The sequence below is a fragment of the Malania oleifera genome, chromosome 4 (genome assembly GCF_029873635.1).
Source record: "Malania oleifera isolate guangnan ecotype guangnan chromosome 4, ASM2987363v1, whole genome shotgun sequence".
Lineage (NCBI taxonomy): Eukaryota > Viridiplantae > Streptophyta > Magnoliopsida > Santalales > Ximeniaceae > Malania > Malania oleifera.
The window spans coordinates 61,773,996-61,801,634 of record NC_080420.1 but is presented as its reverse complement, the minus strand read 5'-3'; the positions used below and the strand labels follow the sequence as shown (position 1 = coordinate 61,801,634).

Here is a 27,639-nt window from a genome sequence, read left to right as displayed (position 1 = left end):
TTTGCTAATTATAGTCATTTTCTGGTCTTTTAATTGTAGAGCAAACTACGCCGTGTTGTTTATCATGTGCATGTACTTATATTTTATGTGAAACATGGATGTATCTTGGGATGCTTTACTCCAGTTTCCAGGTTGCAGATAATTGGCAGAACAAGCAGGGTGACTGGAGATGGAGATATTGTGGCCATCTCATATTTTTCTGAGTACTTGATTTGCATGGTCAGATTGATTATCTTAGCTTGATTTCTGATTATCTGGGTCAGGCATCAACCATAATTATTCAAAATTCAGTTATGATACTAATGAAAGATGTCTGGATGGGGAAGAATTTATCAACAAATATTGGAGTACAGGTGCCTTGGCAATGGACTACACCAGTCAAACTGGCACTTTTGAAAAGCATTCCAACTGAACAAGGATGCTGTGCATTTTGGATGCCATTTTCATCTAAATTTGAATAATTAGGGATTGGAGTCCTATATTTGATTGTTGGCTTATGATGGAGTGCTTAAGGTCTAGCTGGGAGGCTGAACATAAAAGTTGGTTGGTCTGTTGTGGGAAAAGCCAAAAAGATTCTTGATACTGTTGATTTTCTTCTTGGTGCTGCTCCCAGTTAGTGATTGTTTGTTTCCCACAATGTAAATTACAGGGACTTTCCATGAAGATAATATTTTTTTTCAAAATTCAAGCTACATCGATCAACCTAGCAGAATTGATCCGTGTTTTGATAATGGTGTATTCTATTTAAGAAGTTGTGTTAAAGCAGTAGTTATTCAATGACTCTGGATTGACTGGGTGGTGGTTGATTGTTCCCTATAGCTTGGAATTTTTCGGAACCTCTTCCACCCACAGCTGGGGTGCCCTTCTGAAGGAAATGAGTATTTCTTTTGCCTGCTATGGCATCGTTGGTATAGAAAGAATGGGCTTAAAGAAAGAATGGAGTTCATATTCTGAAGAAAAATTCATTTTCTCTGGAGGCATGTTTTTGGCATTTGAGCATTGCATTGTGATTTTGAGTTCCATCCACCAAAGCTCTCCTGGGTTCCAGGCTTGCTCAATTGTACGGTGAACGGGAGGCTTTACTTGAAGAAGTTTGTTTTGCTTCGTTAAATTTCCATGCTTAATCACACATTATGGATCCCTTAGGTTCAATACTCTTCAATATTCACAATAAGTTGTGTGTTGTGCATGAAAAAAATAATGTGATTGATGTTTTGAATATTTGGTATGGATAGAAGCAGTTTGACTACTTTTGTGTTTGAAATGATTTGTTTGTTATACTGCTTTCGACTTTGCTTACATATTCTGATACATTGTGTATTTTTATTTTTTGACACCTCTTTCAGTCCTATTGAACCTTGCCTTGAGATTGGACTCAGTAAAATCATTTCACAGCTAAAATTGGAGGCTTATATCACTTGGGGCATGAGGTCTTCTTTTATGTCTGAATTGTACACCTCTAGAATCAATCAAATATGAAGGGAAATTGTTACAAATGGAGACCCTTGTTTTTAGTTTGTTAAACTAATAAGTCATTCTTTTAAATGTATGTGGGTTGTTTATGAGCCTGGTCTATATTTTACATCACACAGATTGTGGTAATGAATATTTAGGTACTTTACATCCACAAGTGCACAATGAACATTAAAACTTGCTCAACCGCACCTTCGCAGTTGTTTACACCCCATACCCCCACACACGCGCGCGTGCGCGTGTGCACACGTATGTTTGTATATGTGTGTGTGGTATATATTATATTATATCACAATCCATATTTGCGGTGAATTGAAGTCTTGGTCCAACTTTCTGACCACCAAAGGCTTGATCTGAATTGCTTTTGATTATGCAGGCACAAATTCCCTGAACATAATATAGATTTCATTTATACAAGTCAGTTCATAAAAAAGCCGATGCATTTTGATGAAAAAGGAAAGTGTAACAAAATTTTTTAAACACTTAATTTTAAGAATCCAATTGTATTTCTTTTCTCCAAGTCAGTTCATGAAAAGTTAATGCATTTTCACCAAAAAATGGAAAGAGTTTTGACCTAGATTTGTTTCCTTGATTTCTATAGCAATTAATGTATTGATTTTTGAAACATCTGTATTTCACTTGATTTATTTTAATCTGCTGCTCGCTACTACTTTTGTTTCCTTGTACTCTTTTATTATGAATCTTAATTGTATTTAAATAAATACTACTCTTAAGATCCATCACCTTTTTTTTTTGGCGAACTATGATCTTTTTTGACAATTGGATAGCAATTGTTGGCATCGATTCCCGGAAAGATTATAACCTTGTGCTTTTGGAGCTAAAACAGTATGATGAGTACCTAAGGAGCCAAATTTATCTACAGCAGACTTTTAGCAATCCAGAGAGTGTTATGCAGAATGTACAGGGAGTTAACTGTTAGTTTTCCCATGGGCCTTTAGTGTTATGGGGATACTTTTGTTAGTGTTGTGCTTTAGTTTCTGCTTTTTTGCATCTCTGTCTCCCTTGAAATACTGCAGCTGCCCTTTTTGCCCACTCTTTATACATTTTTTGACAGGAAAGTTATGCTATAAGGCTGTTGAGTTGTGCAGTCTTAGTGGTGATCTAGTGACTGGTTGGAAAGAAATGCTATGCAGCTGCCCTTGTATAGAATTGGTTTTGTTGTTTATTTGTTAACTTATTTTTCTCGTTGCTTTTACAGATTTTTAGTTTGATTGGATGGTTTTGTTGGCCCATGGTCTTCCTTTTTTTTCTTTTTTTTTTTGAAATTTTATATTTATAGTTTTGTTGTTTTTCCTTTTTCTTATTTTTTGTTTCAGGTGGATTTCATGTCCTCTTTGTGTATATTTTCCTTTCTCAATAAAGTTTCTTCTATTTTGGAAAGAAAAAATTGATTTTTTTTTTTAATGTCATTGTTTAACTAGTCGCCTTGTGGGAATAACCTAAGTTTTGATTGGGTTGATTTGAGTGTGCTAAAAACCTGGAGGGAAAACATAACTCCTGGTTTGTATTCATGAAGATAGCAGAAAAGCTCAAATTTTAAAGCATGTTTTACTGAGCAAAGTTGTCACAGTTGCCAGTTTGGTTTTCTTCGTATAATTGTTCATATTTTTTGAAAAATAAGTTCTTGTTCATCTTTATTTATGCACTAGATCTTTTTTCATTTTTATCTATATTACTTTTGGTTTCAGTAGCCACTTAAAAAATTTAACCACAATTACAATATTATATAAAAATTTGTAACTTATTATTTGCTTCTTAGTCCTCATATTTGAGGTTTATTTTCACACCATAATGTTTATCTAGGGTGATTGCATTCCACCACGGTGGTCAAGATTGAGGGACTTACAATCCCAATTTTTTAATTTCATTTTCTCAATTCCTGAACTCATTTGTCCTAGTTATTTTGATTTCATGATCTCAGCACTTGTTTAGAGAATATATGAGGTGTCAACATCTGGAAAAAGTAGAATGCCTGTGTATATTTGTTTGAGAAATACTGAAGGACGATTTTAATTCTAAATTGTGAAGAAACTTTGGAATCTTGGTTTAATTTTTGTTTTTTTTTTGTTTTTTTGGCTTGTTTGTCCTCATTGCTGTTTTCTCTGTGTGTTATGTATCCTATGTTCTAGCCAACCACAGAAAAAAAAAAAAAAAGACACAAAACTTCATTCCAACATTGATATTTGGCTATGCCATGCAGATGCAAATATTCTAAGCCCTTTCCACAACTTTACGTCAAGACTTTCTCAACTGCACAAGTGTGGCCACATTTCCTATCCAAAACATGGTCCAACCTCATTTATTCATCCTTGCAGATGAAAGCTCCTGTTTTGTCCCATTAATGGAAGAATTTTAGGGTTTTATTTTATGGCCTTCGCTGATTATGTTAGGCTTTATTGCGTTTCTTTTTCTCCTTGTTCCCTTATTTCCTTTCTATCCATTTCCTCATGTTTTTCTCCTTTTTATTTCTCCTTTAGTCATTGTTCAGTTTTATCTAATTCTGAAGGAAACCCTAGATTTCAAATTCGTTCATCATTGTTGCTTAATTTGGGATCTTTGCATCTTAGATTCTGTATGCTTCTGACGTTCCTCGTTTGATTATTTTACTATATAAACTACAGCAACAACGACAAACTAAGCCTTAACTCCCACTAGGTGGTCAGCGTTTTAGTCTATAAACTATTCTACATAAAATATGAGTCAGCACCTATTTTATTGCTTACATATTGGAAGATATGTTCATGGAAATATATTCGACATAAACAACTCTCGCATAGTGTGTATAGTGGATCACAAAGGGTTTTTTTAAGAAGGGGTGAGATTGGATAGAATGTCTAGATTGAGGTATCTAAATTAACCTCAAGTTCTTGAGGGTAGTCCAATCACTCAAAACATTGACATCAATCACCATTATTTTTCTGTGTTAAAGAAACAAGAATTTAAAGTTGTTTTTGTGGTGCTGTACTTGTACTTATAAATAAGTAATTTTCTTCATTTTTACTTGTAAGAAAAAAAAAAATGTAGAAGTAGCTTTATTTAATGGATTGTGTTCTATTGTAACTGAAAATGTGTCTCCGAAAATTTACTGTTTTTTCTTTTTCTTTCCTTTTTGAATTCTCTGTAACATAGCTCACCTTATTCGGTGTTACTACCATACTGATCAATATATAGGCAGAACAACTGTAAAGTATGTTTATTGGAAAATACATATTTCTAATAATTACTTTCTGGAAATTTTATTGAAATCATTATGGTTTTTAGGTGCAAGAAGTACCCATCAATGGAATTGAGGGGCCTTTTCCAATATCTTGTGAATCAATTGAAAAAGGGGAATGGAATTGAGCTTGTTCTTATGCAGGTATATTAAGGTCCTAATGTACTTTCAATCATAATGATCAATTATTAGCCCAAATCCCAAAAGCTTACAAACTATGAATTTGAGTTTCTTGGTTGGTACAGGAGCTTATACAACAAATGGCAAATGTCCAATACACTGAGAATATGACTGAGGATCAGTTGGATGCCATGGCAGGAAGTGATACACTCCGGTACCAGGCTACTTCTTTTGGGATAACCCGAAACAATAAGGTGCTTTGGATATTTATATCTGTTCCGTTCCCATTTTCTTTGGTTTCTGATTCTAAATCAGGCTACTTCTAGATTTTCTCTGAATTCGATAACCCATAGCAACTGGTCGATAGAGTCATAGCTCTAACCTATACAAGGGGCTTTGATGCTTTAATAATAGGTTTGATAAAGGCGCTTTCTAGGACTTCTAGTGTGTCCTATAAACAATGATAACTGTTAATCTCAGCATGTAATGTCTTTTATAATAGTTTTTCATTGTTAGTACTTGAAATTTTAAGAGACTGAAAATGTATCCTTGATTTCTCTGATAAGTACAGTATTAGGTGTGAATTTCAACAAATATTTCAGTGTCTGAGATGCCAGGTTGAAGTTCTGAAGAGGAGTTGTCTATTTGTCTATGCAGGCATTGATCAAATCTACTAATAGGCTAAGGGACTCGCTGCTTCCAAAAGAGGAACCGAAGTTGGCAATTCCGCTATTGTTGCTTATTGCTCAACATCGCTCTGTGTAAGCAATGCAAAATTTTTTAAACAATTGATTGCTGCACTGTACATTCTGTGAGATGGTTATATATTCGGTGTTTTTTCCTAGACCTTTGCTAGGTTTGAGGGGATGATGGCTTGTTCCATTCTCATTGGTTGTGAAAAATACTAAGGGCCCATTTCATTGCGGTAAAACGATTTTTCATTTTTGGTTTTTCAAAGATTTCTTAAATACCAGTTTATTTTTCAGTTTTCCAAGATTTGTAGTAAGAAGATAGAAAATAAAGGGCTTGCTTAGTTTTGGGAAAAAAAATTCATTTTTCATTTTAAAATTTTCAAATAATACAAAAATGACACCTTATTTTTCAAATTTCCCAAAATTATATAAGTAAGCAGAAATCTAGAAAATGGGAAGATGTTTTCCAGCTTTCTTATTCAAATTTAGAAAATTGGGAACTGAGGCTGCATTTTTTTAATTATTTGAAAAATTGCAAATGGAAAATAAAACTATTTTCCCGTAGTGAACAATGCCAAACCTTTTTATTGTTTTTCAGTCTTTTTATAGGAATGTTGCAGAACTGAAAAGTAAGTACGTCTCTTTGGAGAACTAAAATGAAAACTCTTTCCCACATTGAATGATGAGAATCAATAAGCACCATGGAAGGATCCATTATATGTTTCAGTTGGGCCTATCACTAGAGCGAGATCCAAAAAGATCAAAGAAGCACTTCATGGGCTAATTCAAGATATTTGGGCTTATTAAAAAATGGGACACTCCAAGCTTGGCCCAAACAAGGATGAAGGCTTAATAAATTTAATCCATGTTTTGGATGAAGTTAATCTTGCTTAGTGGCTGTAATCTCCTTATTAATGGTGTGCTAGTCAATTAGGGGATTTGACTTTTGAGCTTTTATCTTTACATTTAATTTGTAATTTGTAAGACAACTTAGCTTGCATGGGATTTTAGTAAGTTGTGAGAGTCATTAATGTGTCTAGTAAGTTGGTATATTTAATGTCCTTGTCTCCCATGTTTGTGTGGGAATTGCTATGTATTTAATGTCTTTGTCTCCCATGTCTGTATGAGAATTGTTAAGTGTTTATTATCCTTGTCCCCCATGCTAGCTATATATATAGCCATTGTAAGTCCTAAATTATTCATTGAGGGGAATAAAAATGTGAGGCTTTGAGGCTTTGTTTCTTTTTGGTTCTTTTGAAGAACTTTTCGAACTTATCGGGATTTCCCGTGGTGTTCACCAAAATCAGGTTTACTATCTTTTATCTTATGTTTTGTTTTATTGTTCTTGTTTTGTGACGTGTAGCAAGTTGAAAAAAAAAAAAAAAGAAGATACGTTAGAAAAGAAAAAAAAAAGAAAAAAGAAGGATACAGTCAAAAAGAAAAGAAAGCAAAAAGATTTTTTTTTTTTTTAAGCCTCAAAGCCTCACATTTTTATTCCCTTCTCTTCCTTCTTACAATGGTGAGATATATATAGCTAGTATGGGAGACAAGGACATTAAACACTTAACAATTCCCACACAAACATGGGAGACAAGAACATTAAATACTTAGCAATTCCCATACAAACATGGGAGACAAAAACATTAAGTATACCAACTTATTAGACACATTAATGACTCTCACAACTTACTAAAATCCCATGCAAGTTAAGTTGTCTTACAAATTACAAATTAAATGTAAAGATAAAAGCTCAAAAGTCAAATCCCCTAATTGACTAGCACACCATTAATAAGGAGATTACAGCCATTAAGCAAGATTAGCTTCATCCAAACATGGATTAAATTTATTAAGCCTTCATTCTTGTTTGGGCCAAGCTTAGAGTGTCCCGTTTTTGAATAAGCCCAAATATCTTGAATTAGCCCATGAAGTGCTTCTTTGATCTTTTTGGATCTCGCTCTAGTGATAGGCCCAACTGAAACATATAATGGATCCTTCCATGGTGCTTATTGATTCTCATCATTGAAATAGGCCCCTAAGGGGTTGTTTGGTGTCGTTTTGACTTTTTGGTTTTCTGTTTTCATTGCAGTATATTGATGAAACATGTGGCGACAATTCATTTGTTGGCATTGCTTGGTCTCGGTTTTCATTGTTGGTTTTTCAACTGTTATGGCAAAAAGTGAACTAGATTTTGTGGTTTTCAATTGTTATGGTAACATGTTGCAACTGTACCATAATTCACATTTGTGGATTAAATAATTCTGAACGTAATTTTAATGAAAAAATACCATGTGTATTTACTATAAAATTAAACTATAAAAATCTATAACTTTTTTCAAAATTTTTTAAAAAATAAACGAAAAGTCATCCAAAAAAATTAATTGCACCATTTTCAGCCTTCATATGTGTTTGGATTGTTCTTGGAACACTAAAAACAAGTGAGCTTAAAATATAAATAGATAAATAAAATGATTATAATTAATTTTTATTTTTATTTTTTCTAATACTCTCTAACTTGTCTTCTTTTGCATTTTGATCATTGTATATTTTTAATTTTTTTTAATCTTAGTTAATATATGAAATTGCTTTCAATTAAGCTTTTAATTTCTTTTGGTTTTGAGAATATTAATAATGCGTGCTGTCCTGTTCTTTGTTCTAGTTTCTGTTTTTTTTTTTTAATAATTTTTGATAGTGATAACATGTCCCTAAATTTCTAACTGTACTAACTATTAAGCATTAATGTACATGCAAACTTTTCTTTCGTTTTTGTTTTGTTTGTTTTCTATTGGGGCGTGGGGTGGTTTGTACATTATGTGCACCTAATTTTAATATAACTGATCCCTTCCCATGTCAAACTTTTTCCTGGAATTGTTTCTCAGGCCATGATAGTTGATTGTTGAAGAAATTCAAAACCTTGTAGCTAATTGGTTGTGAGAATAGTTAGTAATTGGTGGTTGGATGCCATTGCGAGCATAACTAGTCACAGTATGCTATTCATGCAGAATCAGTATGTTTCTTGAAAAAATTATTATATTTTGTCTTGCAGGGTTGTCATAAATGCTGATGCGCCTTATATTAAGATGGTTTGTGAGCAGTTTGATAGATGCCATGGAACTCTTCTCCAGTATGTGGAGTTCCTCTGTAGTGCAGTAACACCTCCAACAGCTTATGCTCAGCTGATACCCCCTCTTGAAGATCTTATCCACCAGTATCACCTTGATCCTGAGGTACCTATCCTCTCCCTCATTTCTCTTCTTTTCATTCTACAGAGCTTGGAGTTTTGAACTTTCTTCTTATCTTGTGCTTTCTTTCTCAGAATCGCACCCTCTGAAGTTGCCAACCTTTTCCTCATTAATTTCTGTGATTTTAATTAAAATATTTGATATATTCTGTTTATTTTGGTTTTTTCTTTTCTTTTCTAATTAGTCTATGGGTGTTTTTTTTTAATGTCTTGAACAAGCTTGTGTTACTTCTATGCTTGTAGTTCATGGATTGTTATAATGAGATTTGATGAACTTATCATAATGTTCCCTTCCCCCCCATCCCCTTTGGATCAGGTGGCTTTTTTAATTTTTCGGCCTGTGATGAGGCTCTTCAAGTGTCCCGGTAATGCCGATGTATTTTGGCCTTTAGATGACAGTGAGGCTACAGCAATCTCAACAGTAGAAAAAGATTCTGAAACTGCAGATTTAACTGGCGCTCTGGTGCTTGATCTGGGCTCTCCTCATAAACCTGTTATGTAATACTCGTAACTGCTGTTCTAGTATTATTTATCTTCCTCAGCCTTGGGTACTTGCTGTGAGATTTTAGTATATATATTTGAGTTGCGGTTGCACCTAATAATTCTATATTCACATATGATATTTTATATGCTTTATTTATTCTTATTTTCAAGCGTGGCATGGAAACTGACCATTGAAATTATACATGTATATGATCCTATGCAGGTGGTCAGAGCTCCTTGATACTGTTAGAACTATGTTGCCTTCAAAAGCCTGGAATAGCCTCTCTCCTGATCTATATGCGACCTTTTGGGGACTCACTCTCTATGATCTCTATGTTCCACGAAACCGTTATGAATCTGAAATTGCCAAACTGCATGCTGCTCTTAAAACTCTAGAAGAGCTCTCTGATAATTCGAGTTCAGCAATAACTAAAAGAAAGAAAGACAAGGAAAGAATTCAAGAATCTCTAGATCGTCTGACTACTGAACTCCAGAAGCATGAGGAAAATGTTTCTTCTGTTCGCAGACGGCTTGCTCGTGAAAAGGACAAGTGGTTAAGTTCATGTCCTGATACTTTAAAGATTAACATGGAGTTCCTTCAGCGTTGTATTTTCCCACGCTGTACTTTTAGCATGCCAGATGCTGTATATTGCGCCGTGTTTGTACATACTCTTCATTCCCTTGGGACACCTTTTTTTAATACAGTCAACCACATTGACGTTTTGATATGTAAAACCTTACAACCTATGATATGCTGCTGCACTGAATATGAAGCTGGTAGGCTTGGCAGGTTTCTGTATGAGACTTTAAAGATTGCTTACTATTGGAAGGTAATTAAGCATTTGCGATCCTTTTGCTTGACCACATGCAAATTTTAGCTTTGTTCTCTTTTTCTTAAAGGAAATTTGATAAGGTGTATTACTCCATTGATTTAAGCACTTGACTGCTGTTTCATGCTTTGTTTCTCAGAGTGATGAATCAATATATGAACGTGAATGTGGAAACATGCCAGGCTTTGCTGTTTATTATAGATATCCAAATAGCCAGCGTGTTACGTACAGCCAGTTTATTAAGGTGATTTCCTGGAGGATATCCCTATGATATTTTTCTCCCATATCTTTTAATTTTGAAGTCCATTTGAGTTTTTTTTTTAAATCATGTCTTTGGTGAGTATTGACTATTTTGAAACTACTATTACTTGGAGTATGGATTGTTTTGGAAGAGCAAACAGAATGGAGAATCTGGTAAGAAGCTTTTTTGAAAATGTTTTTGATTGAACTATGGGGGTCAGCTAACATGGATAACACTGTTGGAACATGCCAGCTAGTTTTGTATGCGTTTGGATATAATTCCTACTCGATAAACAACTAATTGAACATAGTACCTTTAAAATATCTAAGCTATTCAGCTCCCTAAGGAGATCTCTTGTTTAGGAATTGGCAATGTACAGGAGTAAAACTGTTCGTAAATAATATGATTTATGCTGTTGATAATCTATGGCCTGTGCCTTCTATTGTCACCTTGTATCATTCTATTCTCATAAATTGTGTGCATTTTTTATGATGCTTAAACTTTTTAAAGCATAGCACTGATGGAAGATTTTTTCTTTTTTAATGTCTGTAAATTTAGGACGGCTGTGTGATTTGGGTGTGCTGTGTGATCCCTTAAAATTTAAAGGGAAGTCCTATAGAATGGCTGTAAGACCAGCCATGCTTTATGGATCAGAATGTTGGGCAATTAAGAAACAACATTTTCGAAAAAGAAAAATTTCCCAAGATGAGAATTCTAAGGTGGATGAGTGGTATGGCGTTTAAAAATAAATTAAGGAATGAACATATTCGCGGTAAGTAAGACATAGTTCATGTAGAAGATAAGATAAAAGAGGCGTGACTTAGATGGTTTGGACATCAATAATAGAGGCCAAATAGTGCACTGGTGAGGAGTGAGCTAGATACTGAGGGGCATTAGAACGGTAAGGCATACCCAAAATAACTTGGAATGAGTTAATGAATAATGATTTAATAGCCTTGAATTTTTTGGGGAAAATTTCCCATGATTGTGCAAATTGGCAGAAAAAGATTCATTTAGCTGATCCCACGTGATGGGGCTCAAGGCTTGATTTGTTGTTGTTGTGTTCTATGCTCACGATAAGAAATTAAAAGTCTATTTCAAAACATCTTTTCTTATGATATTTTTAGTTTTTTTTTTTCTTTTGGATTTTAAATGAGAATTTAAAAAACCAATTTAATGTGATCTAGTTATAGAATTTTTAAACATTTTCTTTGAAATTTAAAATTTTTAATGATTTTTGCAGTTTTTAAAATGTAATTAATAGGCATTAGAATAGGATAAAATAGAATAAAATAAAAAAATATGTTTTAAAATTTATTTAAATACACTTAGTCCATAAGAAAAAATAAATGCATAAAAAAATAAAAAAATAAAATAAGCACTAAGAAATTCATTTTTTTAAAAAATTTGTTATATTTTTAGGTTTGTATATATTTTTTATTTTTTGTAAGAAATATACAAACAGAAAAATATAACAAATAAAAATTGAATTAAAGGCCAGTTCAAGCTGGTTAATCCAGCCCAGTGAAACCGGACTGAACTGGTTCACCCATAATTAAATCTCTGGATCAGCTTCTTCTGTTTTGCACAATGGGATAGCATGAAGGGGAGGGATTAGGGATTTACAGAGCCAGATGTAGTGGCAGGGACCTCTATCTCAGCCGGTCCATTGCTAAGAAGTAAGAAGCCACGTGTTGCAGCCTCCCTGCATAAGCTAATCTCTTTCTCTAACTTTCAAACCTTTCTAAACTCCACTCTTCCATGCATTGCCTGGGATAACCACTGTTTGCTGCCTGATCTGGTAGCCCAATATCTTCACATCGCCAGTTCATTGCCAAGTGTCTGGAGAAGATGACACATATGAAGAGTGGTTGGTCTTCACAGGGTCTTCCTTCAATCTGGAAAGCACTATTTAACTCTTCAAAGATGTGTACTTGTTCACGACACAGCAACTGCAGCTGCCATGGGCAGGTGACATCATGTTTGCCAAGAGAGAGGTAGTTGCGTACGCACAGCAGCTGCCAGATCCATCCTGGTGGTTTTGGGGGTTGATATTTTGGGGTTGAGGGCATGCTTGTTGAAACAAATCGTGGCCTATGATGCTGACCCAGTGTGGGGGAAATCATTGTTGAAACCAATCATTTGTATTGGGGAAACAATTCTGCCACTCTCATTTCCAGCCGCTCTTACTCTACACAAAACTCCACTTCAAGTGAGTTTATACAACAAAAAAAGAAAAAGTAAAAAAAAAGGAATGAAATTTGCACATGTGGTGTTGTGTGGAATCTGTGGATTGGAAAGTCATTAATTACTATTATGAATGGAGGGGAATGACGGGGAAAAGGTAAATAACAATTGGGACGCTTTTTAAGTGGGTAGTAATGAGAAAAACAGTTTAGCAAGGAAATTTTAATTTCTGTATTTTACTATTCTACCCATCGTGTCTTTTTTTGATAAATAAATAAATAACCCTTTTAATTAAGGGAAAATTGGATATTTCATGAAAATCAGAAGACTTCAGTTATTGTTTGGTTGAAACTGCTGTGCTGAAGGTGGTTTTTGGTTTGGTTTTGATTTTTTTGATATCATGTATTACATATTGATTTGAATGCTTTATTTTTCATATTGACTATTTACATCGAAGGTTTTTATGGCAAATAAAGGCCAAAATATGTAGGTTTAAAACTGCTGCTTTAATAAATATTAGAGATTATTATTTTTGTAGAAGAGTGATTTTTATGAACATGCTTTTTTTTGGTGCTATGATACACTTTTTTTTTTAGCTAAAGGAGGGCGGCACCTCCAATTATTTATTGATATACCCTCACTTTTGACAGAGGAATACCGTGGTTACATGACAAGTATTGAAAGATTACAGATAAAAAAGACATTAAAGGCCTTCCAAAAACAACACCAACAACCAATTAAAATAGGACTATAAATCCAAACAAAGCTAAATAAGAAACAAATCTAAATAGGCTTAGCAAAAACAAAACTAATAAAATAAACTAAAATAAAAAATCTAAACCAACCAAACAAAAATCGAGAGGATGAACTAATGATGAAGGGAAGTGAGACCCAACCTATCCATCCAAATGATACCTTTCAGAGAACGTGGTAAAAGATGTTATTTTTCGTAGATGACATTGTTTCTCATTTCTCATTCTCCAGCGAAAAAATCAGCCGCACTATTACCTTCCCTATATTGATGGATCACCATGAAGTTCACTCCTTTTAGCTCCGCCACAAGGTCCTTTCAAAAATCCCAAAGGTACTGCAAGGTACATCTACCTTTCCAAAACCAATCAACAACAATTTTCGAGTCATTTTCAATAATCATATTAAAATAATGAAGTCGTTTGCATAAACGAATTCTTTCCAAGATTGCTTTTAATTCCATACTATTGTTCGTACCATTGCCAAAATAGCTTGAAAAAACCGCTTCACCATGTCATGACAGTCCCGAATGATTCTTTCACCTCTTGAAGTACCCGGATTGCCCCTACAGCTCCCATCACAATTAAGTTTTATCTACCCTGCTGAGGGTTTAACCCACGAGATAATTTTTCTAGGCCTGGCGCAAACTCCCTGATGCTGAATTTGAAACTCTTTGAAAATCATAATGTCCGATATCTTCAATTTTCGAAAAGAATTAGAGCTCTCAACTAAAGAACTAACCCAGTATTGAACACTTCTCCACGTTTGATCTACACTTTGGTAAACTCCTTCCATTCTTGCTTTGCATCTTCGATTCCAGAGGCACCACGTAATCAAACATGAAATTATACCGATTAAAATACCTTTAATAGATGATTTTCGAGCATAGTGAAACTAGTTTGCAATTTTGTTTTTCCAGGGAAGGAACCGTTGGAAAGGAATCCCCAACACCACACTAGCTCGACGCCAAACCTCTGAAGCCACCTTGCCTAAAGAAAGAATATGATCAGTGTTTTCCTGGCTTCTCTGCACGTAGCAATCACAAGCCGAAGCCATCGATATTCCTTTTGCCTGAATTCTATCATCTACTCCCAAGCATCTAAACCAGACTTTCCACAAACACATTGAGATTCTTCTAGGTAATAGAGAATGTCAAAACCACTCATTCCACTCAAAATTATCACTTTTGCTCCTCACTATCTCCCATGCTGTTTTTGTAGAGAAATTGCCGTCAGGGGCAGGCTTCTAGATGAATATATCCTGACCACTTTTACTAGCCGACACATTATGCAAGATTTCCATTGTTCTGTCGGCCCCAACCAATTCCATTAATAAATCAGAGTTCCAGTTGTTATTTAGCCAGCAATTTTAATACACAGCTTTTTGTTCGAAATATCCTCAATGCGCCGCTAACGGGCCTGATGTAAGCCACCTATCGAACCAAAAAGAAGAATTCCCACCTCTCACCAAAATTTTAACATTAACCATAACTTTCGGAATAGTAGCCATCACTGATTTCCAGAACCGAGAATCATTTGGTCTCCCCTTCCTTATTAGTTAATGATAATTTCTGCAATATTTAGCCCTAAAAAAACCTGACCATAGATTGTTAGAAGTGAGCAGTCTGAAGCCAAATTTCATGAGAAGCGAATTTTGGACTTCTTTAAGATTTCTCAAGCCCATACCCCATTCCGAGGTGGTTTTACAAATTTTCTCCCAAGAGCGCAAATGAATCTTCCTTTTACCTTTTACCTCTCCCCATAAAAAATTAGTAAGAAGAAAGCTGATGCGAGCAAATGTGATGTGTGAAACATTAATAACCGACATCAAATGTATCGATATGCTAAACAACACATGTCTTAATAAAATCAATCTTCTACCTTGCGAGAGCAACTTAAATTTCTGCCTTGTAATTTTCTTCCTAATCTTCTTCACAAGAGGCTCCAAGATCTTGGAAGACAATTTTTCAAAAACCAAAGGCGCACCCAAATACGTAACTGGGAATTTACCTTCCATGAAACCCGTGATTCTCAATAACCCACGTTTCCGAGCAGGAGTAATGTATTTTGAAAGGAATAATGTAGACTTTGTCGTGCTGACTTTTTAACCCGACCATTTCTCATACATTTTCAGAGTGTAAATCAAATTTCTAATAGACCTTTTCCTACCATTTGCAAAAATAAGAATATCATCCGCGTAAAGCAAATGTGAAACCAAAGTGGCTCCAATCGGATGATTAAATTGTTCAATACGAATTTTCTTATAGTTTTTCTTAAGCAACCTTATCAAAACCTCCTCCATTATGATGAATAAATAAGGAGAAGGTGGATCCCCTCGCCTCAAGGCTCTAGTCGATTGAAAAAACCCTTTAAAAGTTCCGTTCATCATAATGGAAAACCACGGGGAGTCCGCACAATTTTTATGAGCTTGCAAAACCTCTTAGAGAAACCAAAAGCCTTAAGAACTTCCAGAAGAAAATTTCAATTCACTCTGTCATAAGCCTTAGACATATTCAGTTTTACCATCACATTGCCACCATCCATTTTTTTGTGCAAAGAATGAACCATTTCCTATGCAAGCGTAATATTCTTAAAAATACTATGCCCGAGAATAAAAGCACCTTGCTCATAGGAGACCAACTTATCAACAATCTCAGTTAGCCTTAAAACAATAATCTTGGAAATTTTTTTTAAGCCACATAGCACAAACTAATAGGCTGGAATTTATCAAAGCTAGAAGGATTGTCCACCTTCGGAATTAAAACAACAAAACAAACAGGAAAAGAACTTAGAAAGAGGAGTGCCCTGAAAAAATTATTTGCCACATCCAAGACATCTTTTTTAACAATGTCCCAGCAAGAAATATAAAATTCAGAGCCAAACCCATCTGATCCCGAACTGCTTTATTGGGGAATAGAGAACATCGCTCTTCTAACTTCTTTTTTCGTCGGATCGACGCAGAGAAAATTATTATCAGCATCTGAAATCTGCCTTTGAATTAATGCGGAGAGATCATATGGTTCAACCACTAAAGCCTCTGTGAGAAAATTTTGAAAAAAAGCAGCGGCTTCATTATGCATTCCTTCCGCACCATCCAAAATCCTCCCGTCGTTCAGAACCATACGGTCTATATGGCCCTTATTCCGCCTCTGATTGATAATTGAATGGAAGAATTTAGAGTTTTGATCCCCCTCAATCAACCATTTTTTTTTTTTCGCAATTTGTCCTAGGCGAGATGCTTCCCTATTCTCCCACACATGAATCTTCAACTTAGTAGTAAAGTAATCGGCTTCGACCTTCTCAGAAAAACCTAATTGTAGCTGATTTTCTAGAGATTCCATCCTTTCCTCGAGAGCTTGTAGGTTTTCTCCCACTCTCCCAAAGACATTTTTATTCCATGCATGTAAAGCAACTTTAGTTCTCTTAAGACGAATCGCAAGTTTCAAAAGTCCCGAGGCCGAGTCATTCCTGATCCAGGCATCTTTAACGCACGACAAAAACAAATCATGCGAACTCCATATATTAAGAAACTGAAATGGGGTAGGGCCATATAAAGAGAATGACGTATTCATATACACCACCATAGGACTATGATCTGAGGACTTCCGACTCAGATATTTGAATTTAGCCGAGCCATATAGGTTGGAAAAAACATTATTAATAAGAACTCAATCAAGCTTAGCCCAACTACGAGCCACCCCTTGATGGTCATTGCACCATGACATACGAGAGCCTGTGTTTGATAAATCAAAAAGACCACAATGATGTAAACAGTCATTAAACTCCATCATAGGTAAGAGTGGTCTTGGATTTCCACCAATTCTTTCCGCATCCGTTCGAATAACATTAAAATCACTCAGGACCAACCAAGGGAAATCCGATTGGCTCACCTCCAGTTGCCGCCATAATTCCCTTCTTTCAACATAAGAACATTTGGCATAGACAAAACTCACCAAAATCCTCTGGCCGTTTTTGAAGAACCACTCGGAGATCATCTAAGTTGTGATTGAAATCATCTCAAAGGCATTCATATCCTTCCAAAATAGCCATAATTTACTGTCTTGATTTTCATTAGATATAAAATGTTGATAATTCAGAAAATTACCCAGCATTACTATTTGTTCCTCAGCCGCAAAAGGTTATGAAATAGCAAACAAACCAACATTAAACTTATTGATCAGTTTTTTTAACTTGCCTCTAGACCTGCCCAACCCTCTAATATTCCAAAAAAAAATTGTATCAGTCATAAATTTAATTGATGCGGTCTGATGTGAACCGTCTGAGATCTCCATTTAGAAGTTCAAATTGGGTTCTTTTATTGGTGTCGTGGGTTTTGTTGTTATTTGATTTGAATCTCTTATGATATATGGGCTTCTTGTCTCTACAATTATGTATTTGCTTCATGGTGTGTAGGAGTTGTACTTCAGATTTACCTTTAATGCATCTATTCTCTCTCTCTCTCTCTCTCTGAATTGATTTATCACAGGTGTGCTCCTGACATCTTTGATACTTTGTAAGATTGTATTCCAGACTACTTAAGAGTGTCCTTTAGATGGAAAATTTCTGCTGCCCTTATGCTGTCTTTCACATTGCAAAGACTTTCAACTGTTACTCCCTGTAATTTATTTTAGATTTACCTGTAGTTCACTCACACCCCTTCCCCACTCTTATTTCCCCCTCAACTTTTGTCATTACTCTAAAGCTTGTTTTGAAAAGTTTATTCATTTCATGAAAGGTTCACTGGAAATGGAGTCAAAGAATCACACGGTTATTAATCCAGTGCTTGGAGTCCGCTGAGTATATGGAAATCCGAAATGCGCTATTAATGTTGACAAAAATTTCTAGTGTTTTCCCAGTTACTCGGAAGAGTGGGATCAACCTTGAAAAACGGGTAAGAGAACATCTGGAGTAGACCTATTGTATTTGACTTTAAATTTGCTGGAGGCAAGCTTATGATTCTTCTATCTTTTGTTATGTCCCTATATAGGTTACAAAAATCAAAAGTGACGAAAGAGAAGATCTCAAGGTGCTGGCTACAGGTGTTGGTGCAGCCTTGGCTGCTAGAAAGGTGAATTGCAGAATAAAAACTCAAAATCTTGCTGCTGATGCAAGTGATAACTGTATAGAACTCTAGATAAAATAATTAAAGATATCCCTTGTCATCTTGCTCTGGCGGATGAGATTTTATGATGTCATGTTAGTTAAATTATCTTGTGCCCAAATGTTTATTGTTCAACATATCATTTAATTTTCCTGCAAATTTGCAGCCTTCATGGGTTACAGAAGAGGAATTTGGCATGGGTTACCTTGAGCTAAAGCCTGCATCATCACTTGCCTCAAAATCCTTAGCTAATAATGCAGTAACTGTACAAAATGGCGGTTCCAGCCTTAACATTGCTCAAAGTGAATCTGCTGGGGGACGACAAAGTGCCACAGGTTCCCAACATTTAGATTCTGGGAATTCTGCCAAAGAAGTAAGAACAAAACATACAGATGGGAGGTTGGAAAGAACAGAAAGTGTTTCAACTCTTAAATCTGATCTAGGAAATGCAAAACTAAAGGGTGGCTCGTTGGTAAATGGGTCAGATAGTCAGTCATCCCTGCCCTCTGCTACTCCTCAATCCGGATCATCGAGATCAATTGACAATCAAAAGCTGATTGATGAATCCACAAACAGTGCAATTGATGAAAACCTTATCAAAACTGCTTCAATGATGCCTGCAGAATCTGAGGTATTGTCATGCTTGTTCGTTGTTATAATGTAAAGTGGACTATGGTATTGTTTATTAACTTTGCCATGGGAGCCTCTGTATTTGTGTGTGTGTGTGTGTGTGTGTGTTCTTTAATGGACTTTGGCAACCTGAGCAGTGTTTTGATTGTGTTCTATCTCCTAATGCTCTAATATGTTTTACTTCAGGCTTTTGTTTGTATTTTTATTAATGTTCCAAATTTGAATTATATTTTACATGAACTTTGCAGTCTATGGTTTGCTTGCTGCACATGTAATAAAGACTTATTTTTCTATAATGATGCAGCGAGGCATGACTAAGCCATGGGTCAGGGTGAGAGAGGTCTTTCTAGAAATAGTTTATTCTCAAACGCCTATTGATCTTTTTTGGTAGATATCAAACTGGCTTAACAATTGCGGTAGTGCATCTGCTTTGGATACCATAAGAGGATGAGTTGTTCCTAGTAGAATAAACTATTTGAATGATGAAAGAAATGTGTTGAGGAACTTTTATGGTTGGATGAAGAAATCTGATATGAAAAGTTACCAGAGCAAGATGATTGAAGCATAGCAGGGACATGCCATATATTTCAGTGACTAAGACCATTTTTGCCAAAAGTTTCCAATTCTTGATTTGAATTGTACAATTTCATTTGATTAATTTGCCTATGCATTGAAATTTGGTTGGGGAGTCGAAATTTGCAAAGAATTGAGCATGACTGCTTGATTTTCCACTGAATCATGAGATTCCCATTTAGAATTTTAAAATTAATGATTCAGTTCCTATTTAAGTTTAAATTAGTCCCATCAGATCCAAATGGTTTCTGGCCCCAAACTATGTTTTCAAACCCAAATAATTCACCATATTTTTACACAAATAGGCTTTACAGTTAAATAAACAAAACCAGTCAGTATTTATCTTTCTTTTCAATTGTTTTTAAAATTTAGGGGCCTATTTAATTGTCGAAAACATTTTTCATTTCCAATCTTCCAAAGAAATACACATGTCGCCTTGTTTTCCAATTTTGCAACATTTATATGGAGAATTTAGAAAACAATAAAAAAAGGTGTTTTTGAGGATTCCTAAAGTGTTGAAAACTTGGAAAACGAGGTGGAAATTTAGTAATTCTATAGAAAACTAGAAATAGAAAATGAAAACTATTCTTTCACAAGTATACAGGCATTAAGTTTACTAGATTTTTCTTTTAAAAGACTAAAATAGCATGAAGTATTTTGGTTGAGTGATGGGGGAAGAGGTCACCCTAGAGTACTTGCCAGTTTTCTGACACAAATTGTCCTCTGTTGAGAGTTGTCAGTTTTAAAATTATTTCCTCTAAGGGGCCTTAGGGAAGACGTAAATGAAGTGAAACAGTTTCCTAGTTAAGCTGACACATATTACATATTGCTTAGACTTAGATGTGGTGCTATCAGGGTTCTCAGACAAGTGTGGGACATGGGCACTCCAGGGTGAGTTGAAGAGTCTGAACATGGTATTTTTCTGATTTATCTTTTTCTCTTTGGTTTTTTGATCTTGAGTATTGACAGGGTTATTCTTAGGTATTATACTTGGTCAAATATTAGTGGTTATAGATTGTTGATGCTTCCTAGTTTCTTGTTCAGTTCCAGCATGTTAGTCATGAGCACCGCTATTGTAGCTTCCAATAACCTATTCATTGCATTTTCTATTGTACTTTGACATGATCAACCACTCCGCCACTTCTGACAATCTTGGAAACCTTTTGCTTGCACTCCTTTGCACTTCTATTTTGTACCTTACTTTTCATTTTATGCTACTTGGAATTGTTTTTGAAAACTAAGGTCCCAGCAATGAACGACTGGAGCAGGAAATTATTGCTTTGTGAAACACTTGTTGAAATTAATTATGATATCAGTAACTGACGGACAGCTCAGATGACCTTTCATTTTTGTTATAACACTCGTGTGAGTCGATAATAGTACTGCAACTTTGGGATGACTATGAATCTCTTATATTTTTCTACTGTAGTGTATTTTTATTTTGTATATTTTTCTATTGTTCCTTTCTTTGCTTGAAATGCTGACATTAGCTATCTTATTCCTTTCATTACTTTCGTGGTTGATGATCTGTATGGAAATATGTAAAGTGAAGTATGATTGATTATTTACTTTTCTTATTGTTGTTCCACAAATAGGCTTTTGTCAAGAATGCTTGTCTGGTAACATTTTTTCCTCTTAACTCTTCCTCTTATCCTTCCATCTTCCCTAATGACAGTCCAGAGCTGCTGTAAAACGATCAGTGGCCGCTGGATCCCTTTCAAAACCGTCTAAACAAGAACTAGCAAAAGATGATGGTAAATCTGGAATGACCATTGGCAGAACTCCTGGTTCTTCCACTACTGACCGAGATCCCCACTCACACCCCGCAGAGGGCAGGCAAGGTGTGGCAGTTAATGTTTCCACTGCTGTTTCAGCCAATGGTAACACAGGTTCAGTCTCAATCTCAGTCAAGGGAATTTCATCTACAAGAACATCGCTAGATACCCATGGCAGTGAATTAAAAGTGGAGAGTGGAGCTGCCAGGTCTTGTGATTTGAGGGTTTCTACTGCAAAAGATGATGGCACTGAAGATATTCCAAGGTCATCCTCTTCGCGATCTATTCATTCTCCCAGACATGATAATAACGTAACTGCTTCAAAGACCAGCGACAAACAGTCGAAGAGAATTAGTTCTACTGAAGAGCCTGATAGATTAAATAAACGTCGGAAAGGGGACACTGAAGTGAGAGATTCAGATGCTGATGTTCGATTTCCTGATAGGGAGAGACCCATGGATCCTCGATTGGTGGACAGGATTCATCCTGCTGATATTGAAAAATCGGGAAGTGATGAGCAAGGTATTAATAAGGTAATAGATAAACATTTGGATAGGTCAAAAGACAAAGGCATTGAAAGACATGACAGGGATTATAGAGAACGGTTGGAACGTTCTGATAAATCCCGCGGGGATGATCTTCTGGTTGAGAAGTCCAGAGATAGGTCGCTTGAAAGATATGGAAGAGAACGTTCTGTTGAAAGAGTGCAAGAGAGAGGTAGTGAGAGGAGCTTTGATAAGCTCACTGAAAGAGGTAAGGATGAAAGGAACAAAGATGACAGAAGCAAACTCCGTTATAGTGAAACAGAAAAATCTCATCTTGACGATCGGTTCCATGGTCAGAGCTTGCCTCCTCCGCCACCTTTGCCTCCTAATCTTGTCCCACAGTCTGTCAATGCTGGTAGAAGAGATGAAGATGCCGATAGAAGGTTTGGAACTGCCAGACATACTCAAAGGCTTTCTCCAAGACATGAAGAGAAAGAAAGGAGACGATCTGAGGAGAATTCCTTAGTTTCACAGGATGATGCAAAACGTAGAAGAGATGATGACTTTCGTGATAGAAAGCGGGATGAACGAGAGGGCCTTTCAATGAAGGTATGTGTCAGTTTTCACTGCAGCTTCACATACCTTTAATATCCAAAATTAACATAACAGTATTAGTTTCAAATTTTTGGTAGTATGAACGACATATGGATAATTTTGTTTGTTTGTTTTCAGACAGCACAGCCCTTTGATTGCTTTTGACTTATGTCTGAGCTAAATTTATTGGCTTCTGGGAATTGATATTGAGTTTTGCGACTTATCCACTATTGTCTGTGGCATGAAGTTATGTTGAAAAATGCTTATAAAAATGTTGAAAATGTTTTTATTTTTATTTTTATTTATTTATTTTTTTTATTTTAAATATAAATCCAATGATAAAAGTGTTGTTGATAATTTTGTTGTTTGAAATGTGTTCACTAGAGAGGAAAGATTCAACTTATGGGACCAGTGGCTCCTCCATCATACAGTTGATACTAACTGCATGATCACATTTCTTTTGGATGTTGGTGTCATATGAATTCAACCTTGTGTTTTTTTCAAATACATTTTATCAGCAATTTAGCTAGGTCAATATTGGATTAGATGCACTTTGATATTAGTTTCAACAAACGTATTATCATATTTGTACAACTTTCTATGGACAGTGATGTGCTAATTTTTAGTAGGCATTCTTTAGCTCATATTCCCAATTTCTTAATAGTTGTAGATAACTGGATTTATGAGGTAGCTGATTTTATTGGAAATTGCAGTTCATTTAACTGTATTATATACATGTAGGACATTATAACCATGAGATTGCTGGGGTGGGAAACTTTAAGGTACATGAACTTGGTTTTGTTAAGTTGCTCAGAATTACAATTTCCTCCACTCATGCTCAGAATTAACATTTTGAGATTGGCTGCCAGAGCATATGTTTGACAAATGGCTGGAATTATTGAAGAATCTCATTAGTTCTGGCTGTTGGACTGCCTCACATTTTCACTATTCACATCTTCATTCCTTCATACTGCACTACATGTACATGGTTCATTGTTATTTGCTGGTGATTCAGCCATCAAGTTTGCAAAACCTACTTGCATGCTTGCTAATTATGCCGAGCCAGAGATATACACGTTTACATATTTCTTTAGATTATAGGCTGCGTTAACTTGGCCTAGCATTTGGCTTGCTCTTAGAAACTAACATGCGCACACATGCACATAATTGTCTTTGTGTAGTCTATTGTACAATAAGACACTGTAAATTATTGTCTTGGATGTGCCCTAGAAGTAAGATGAGTGGTAGCCGGACTGGGGTTCTGTTGAAAAACTGATCAAAGCAAAAGAGCTCTCTATCCTTGAGAGCAAAATTTTAGCCTCAACTCTGCTGAAAATGATTTCTTATGTTTCTAATACCTGGCTACCTGCAAATATATGCATGCATGTGAACATTTTTCTCTAACCTAGATTAGTTCATGCACATTTTATTATACCCTGACTAACCTATTTACCATGGAGAAAAAGAAGGTAAAAAATAAAGGAAAAAAATAGCCTTGACTAACTCCTCGACAATCAGATACTTATATGACAGGTCAAACAAAAAATGTTGACAACACTTTAGGAAAAAGGAAAATTTGAAGATCCTGATCTCTAGATACGGATCCAGAAACTAAATTATTATGCCTTAATTTGAGAAATATTATGAAAAGTTCATGGATGAAGCTAATGTAGAGGAGGAAGAACACTCTTCATCTTGAAGAGATGACTTGAATATGTTTCATGTTACCATAAGGATTTATGTCTAGTTTATATCAATGTTTTAAATGGTTAATCGAGGCTCACCTTGAGGAGAGCCTCAAGGCGAGGCATGCCTAAAATGCCTTAGAGGCTAAATCTAAAATACCAAATCCCAAAAAGGCTAACGCATTACACACTGAGGCTTACGCATTTGCACAAAAGGCATGCCTTTTTTGCCTTTTTACTTGAGGCTTATGCATTTTGGGTATGTGATTCTCAAGTAAGATTTGGCTAGAAAATATTGACTCCATGTTTATATAAAATGAATGTCATAATATGAGTTGATTTCTAAAGCTCTTGACCCTCAACCTTTTCCAAAACAATTTAGTTGTATCCTAGATCTTGAAAAATAATTTGAACTTTGAAATGTTGTAGCTATCTCTTGCCATGATTTACGTAATGAATTTAAGTATGCAATTTTTTTGAATGGCCAGCAAGTAGTTTGAAAATTATATTTTATTTTTTTTAAGATTATATTTGTGATTTTCTTAATTTTTTATTTATTTTTAAAATATGTAATTTATTCACATATTTTTTTCTAAAAATAAATTCTCAAAAGGCTTATGCCCCAACGCCTTAAAGCTTACGCCACACCTCGTAAGGGTTAAGAGTGCCTCGCCTTATGCCTTGGCCTTTTAAAACATTTGTTTATATTGATGATCTCTAAAAACTGAGAACACGGCATTTTTGATAGAGTTTGTAAAAAATTTAGAGACAATGGAACAGTCTGTAGTCCTGAAAAGATAGAAGTTGAAAAGAGAAGAAATTGAATATTTAGGAATAATTTGTAGCTCATCCAGAATAGTGTTACAACCTCATATCTCTACAAAAATTAACTAGTTTCCAGAAAAATTGAAAATTCTTACCGTGTTTGGGAGAGTCTTGGATTTGGATTTGTGTGGATTTGAACAAAATGTAATACAAATTTATTTTGAATTTTGTTCAAATCCACTCAAATTCAAATTCAAGGCTCGAAATCCATGCTCCTGAGTGCAGCTTAAACAACTCCAATCAGCAGATTTAGCCCCCAACCACCACATACCCCGGGTGCCCCAAACAAGAAGAAAAATGGCAATACTTGGATGCGGACACTTTGTCCTTGAATTAATTCTAGATTCCTGAAACATTGCATGATAAATATGAAATACTGACTCTCAAGTACATATTTTAACCCCTCGTTTAGAGTTTTTTTTTGCTTTTCATTTTCATTTATCTTTTGCAGCAATCATGAGATTATTTGGATATGATAATTATCATTGACTGATTAGCTTAGGAAAAAGTTATTGGCCATCTTAAAATCATTACACTTAATTATGTGCTCATTTGAGACAGAAAAGTGATATTGTGCTGTTCACTTTCAACAATTTCGTTGGCAATTTTACATTGTTTGAGTTTGATCAAATATTAATTTGCAAAAAAAAAATGCTGCTTATAGAATCAGTTGCATGCCAAAGCTGTTCCGAATGTAGACTTGAGTTTCAGCCCTGGCTGGGTGCTCATCTATATTTTGTATGTCTTGCATGAAGCTTATTAACATCTTTCAATTGTTTGTGTAGGTGGAGGAGAGGGATAGGGATAGAGATAGGGAGAAAGTGAACCTGCTGAAGGAGGAAATGGATGCTAGTGCAGCCTCCAAGAGGAGGAAACTTAAAAGGGAGCATATGCCATCTGGGGAACTAGGTGAGTACTCACCAGCTCTGCCACCTCCCACCCTTGCTATTGGTATGTCACATTCATATGATGGAAGAGAAAGGGGAGACCGCAAGGGGGGCATGGTTCAGCGTGCTGGTTACTTGGAGGAACCTGGCTTGAGGATACATGGTAAAGAAGTTGCCGGAAAGATGACCCGTCGTGATGCTGACCCGTATCCTCTCAAATGCTTTAATTCATGCAAGTTTGCAAGTTGCTTTAATTCATGCAACCATCATTGATAGATTTACATGCATGCACAGCACACATGCAAGCATTCGCACGTGCATTAATCAGGATATTCCAATGATAATGGTCGAAGAAGTTGCCATTGAATGTATAGTTTACTAAACACACTACATTACAGCATGGAGAGTGCACATTATAAGAAAAAAAAAGACTAAAGTAACCAGATACCGACCTCTTGTTGAAATGATATGGTGTTCCTCAATGTTTTGATGTATGCTCTATGGAATGAGGACATGGGCATAATGGTAAAGAAGTTGAACAAAATTGTACTTCTGTCTGTTTTGTAGAGCACAGCTCTTAAAACAAATTCACTGGAGGGTTTCTTAGAAAACAGTTGGTTTTGATCTACTGATAGAATGCCGAAAATTATTTCCCACTATCACTGTTAAACACTCTTAAAACAAATTCGCTGGAGGGTTTCTTAGAAAACAGTTGGTTTTGATCTACTGATAGAATGCCGAAAATTATTTCCCACTATCACTGTTAAAGCTGATGTTTTCCACTTTAAAGGGCCTGTTTAATTGATCAGCTGAAAATTATTTACGTTGATGAAAACATGGAGAAACTATGACCCAAAGATTGTTGAAAATGACAGTGATATTATTTTGCATGAAATGAAGGGAGCCTAAATGCCTAGTTTATTCTCTTTGTTAATCATGTTTTTAGTGTGCTAAGGTATTTCACAGCATAAAAAATGTATAGTCCTTAATATTCATGGTTTAGGATGTACGACAGAGAATGGGATGAGGACAAGAGGCAGAGAGTTGAACCCAAGCGGAGGCATCGGAAGTGAAGTTTGAGGGAAACTATGCTGTCCATCTCAGTTCACCAAAAGAATGCTCAAATTTGCCCTGGTGCAACACCGGGCGTACTCTACTCTGCTCGTCCCACTGCTGTTGGCATAATTTGTACACAAAGCTTTTGTTTTTGAGTAGGTTGGCAGTGGTGGTCCCAAGTCTTTCATCCTCCCTTTCAATTCATTGTGTATCACTTTAAAACTGTTTCTACACTGGTTCTAGTTTCTCTGGATCTCAGTGGAAGGGCGACTAATTCGAGGGTCATTAATGTAATTTCATACATTTTGTAAAATATGGCTAGGTTGTATATTTTGAGCATTTGGTAATCTATGAATATTAAAGGGGTGCTTGTTTATTTATTCAGGAAGTACAATTTTTGTTTCATGACTGCAGAATGTAGAAATAGATGATTTCCTGGTTGTCTCATCTACGGGTATATGCAGTTGTGTGCAGATGCAAGTATTAATATAATCGAGATGCAAAAGATGCTGCTATTTAATCCTTGTATGTTGTCAAGTGGTTATTTTGCATGCTTGCTAGAGCAGGCTGCGGGTGATTATCAGCATGCTATTTTGGTTTGGAGATGTCTCTTATCATGTTTTGAAGTAGAATAATAGATGGTTTCTCCATGGACCCTCCTTACACACCCTTACACGATAGGGTCATGCAGTTCAAGCATAGTATTGAGATTGAGGTAACCTATTATTTCTCAATTTTACTTGTGTGTGTGTGTGTAACCTATTATTTGTCAATTCCATA

The 27,639-nt window shown here is 35.6% G+C and overlaps 1 protein-coding gene across 1 annotated transcript in view; it reads left to right on the top strand.

Moving 5' to 3' along the window:
- LOC131152934 (THO complex subunit 2) overlaps positions 1–27,239 on the top strand; it is an 83,576-nt gene extending 56,337 nt beyond the window's left edge. Inside the window, exons 20-32 of the mRNA XM_058104900.1 lie at positions 4,756–4,852; positions 4,954–5,082; positions 5,486–5,589; positions 8,564–8,744; positions 9,075–9,256; positions 9,465–10,071; positions 10,211–10,315; positions 17,984–18,139; positions 18,236–18,316; positions 18,516–18,980; positions 21,228–22,421; positions 25,702–26,009; positions 26,807–27,239. Of these exons, the coding sequence (XP_057960883.1) occupies positions 4,756–4,852; positions 4,954–5,082; positions 5,486–5,589; positions 8,564–8,744; positions 9,075–9,256; positions 9,465–10,071; positions 10,211–10,315; positions 17,984–18,139; positions 18,236–18,316; positions 18,516–18,980; positions 21,228–22,421; positions 25,702–26,009; positions 26,807–26,876 (3,679 nt within the window). The 3' untranslated portion in view covers positions 26,877–27,239. The remainder of the gene's footprint in view (positions 1–4,755; positions 4,853–4,953; positions 5,083–5,485; positions 5,590–8,563; positions 8,745–9,074; positions 9,257–9,464; positions 10,072–10,210; positions 10,316–17,983; positions 18,140–18,235; positions 18,317–18,515; positions 18,981–21,227; positions 22,422–25,701; positions 26,010–26,806) is intronic.
- Positions 27,240–27,639: the final 400 nt, after the last annotated feature.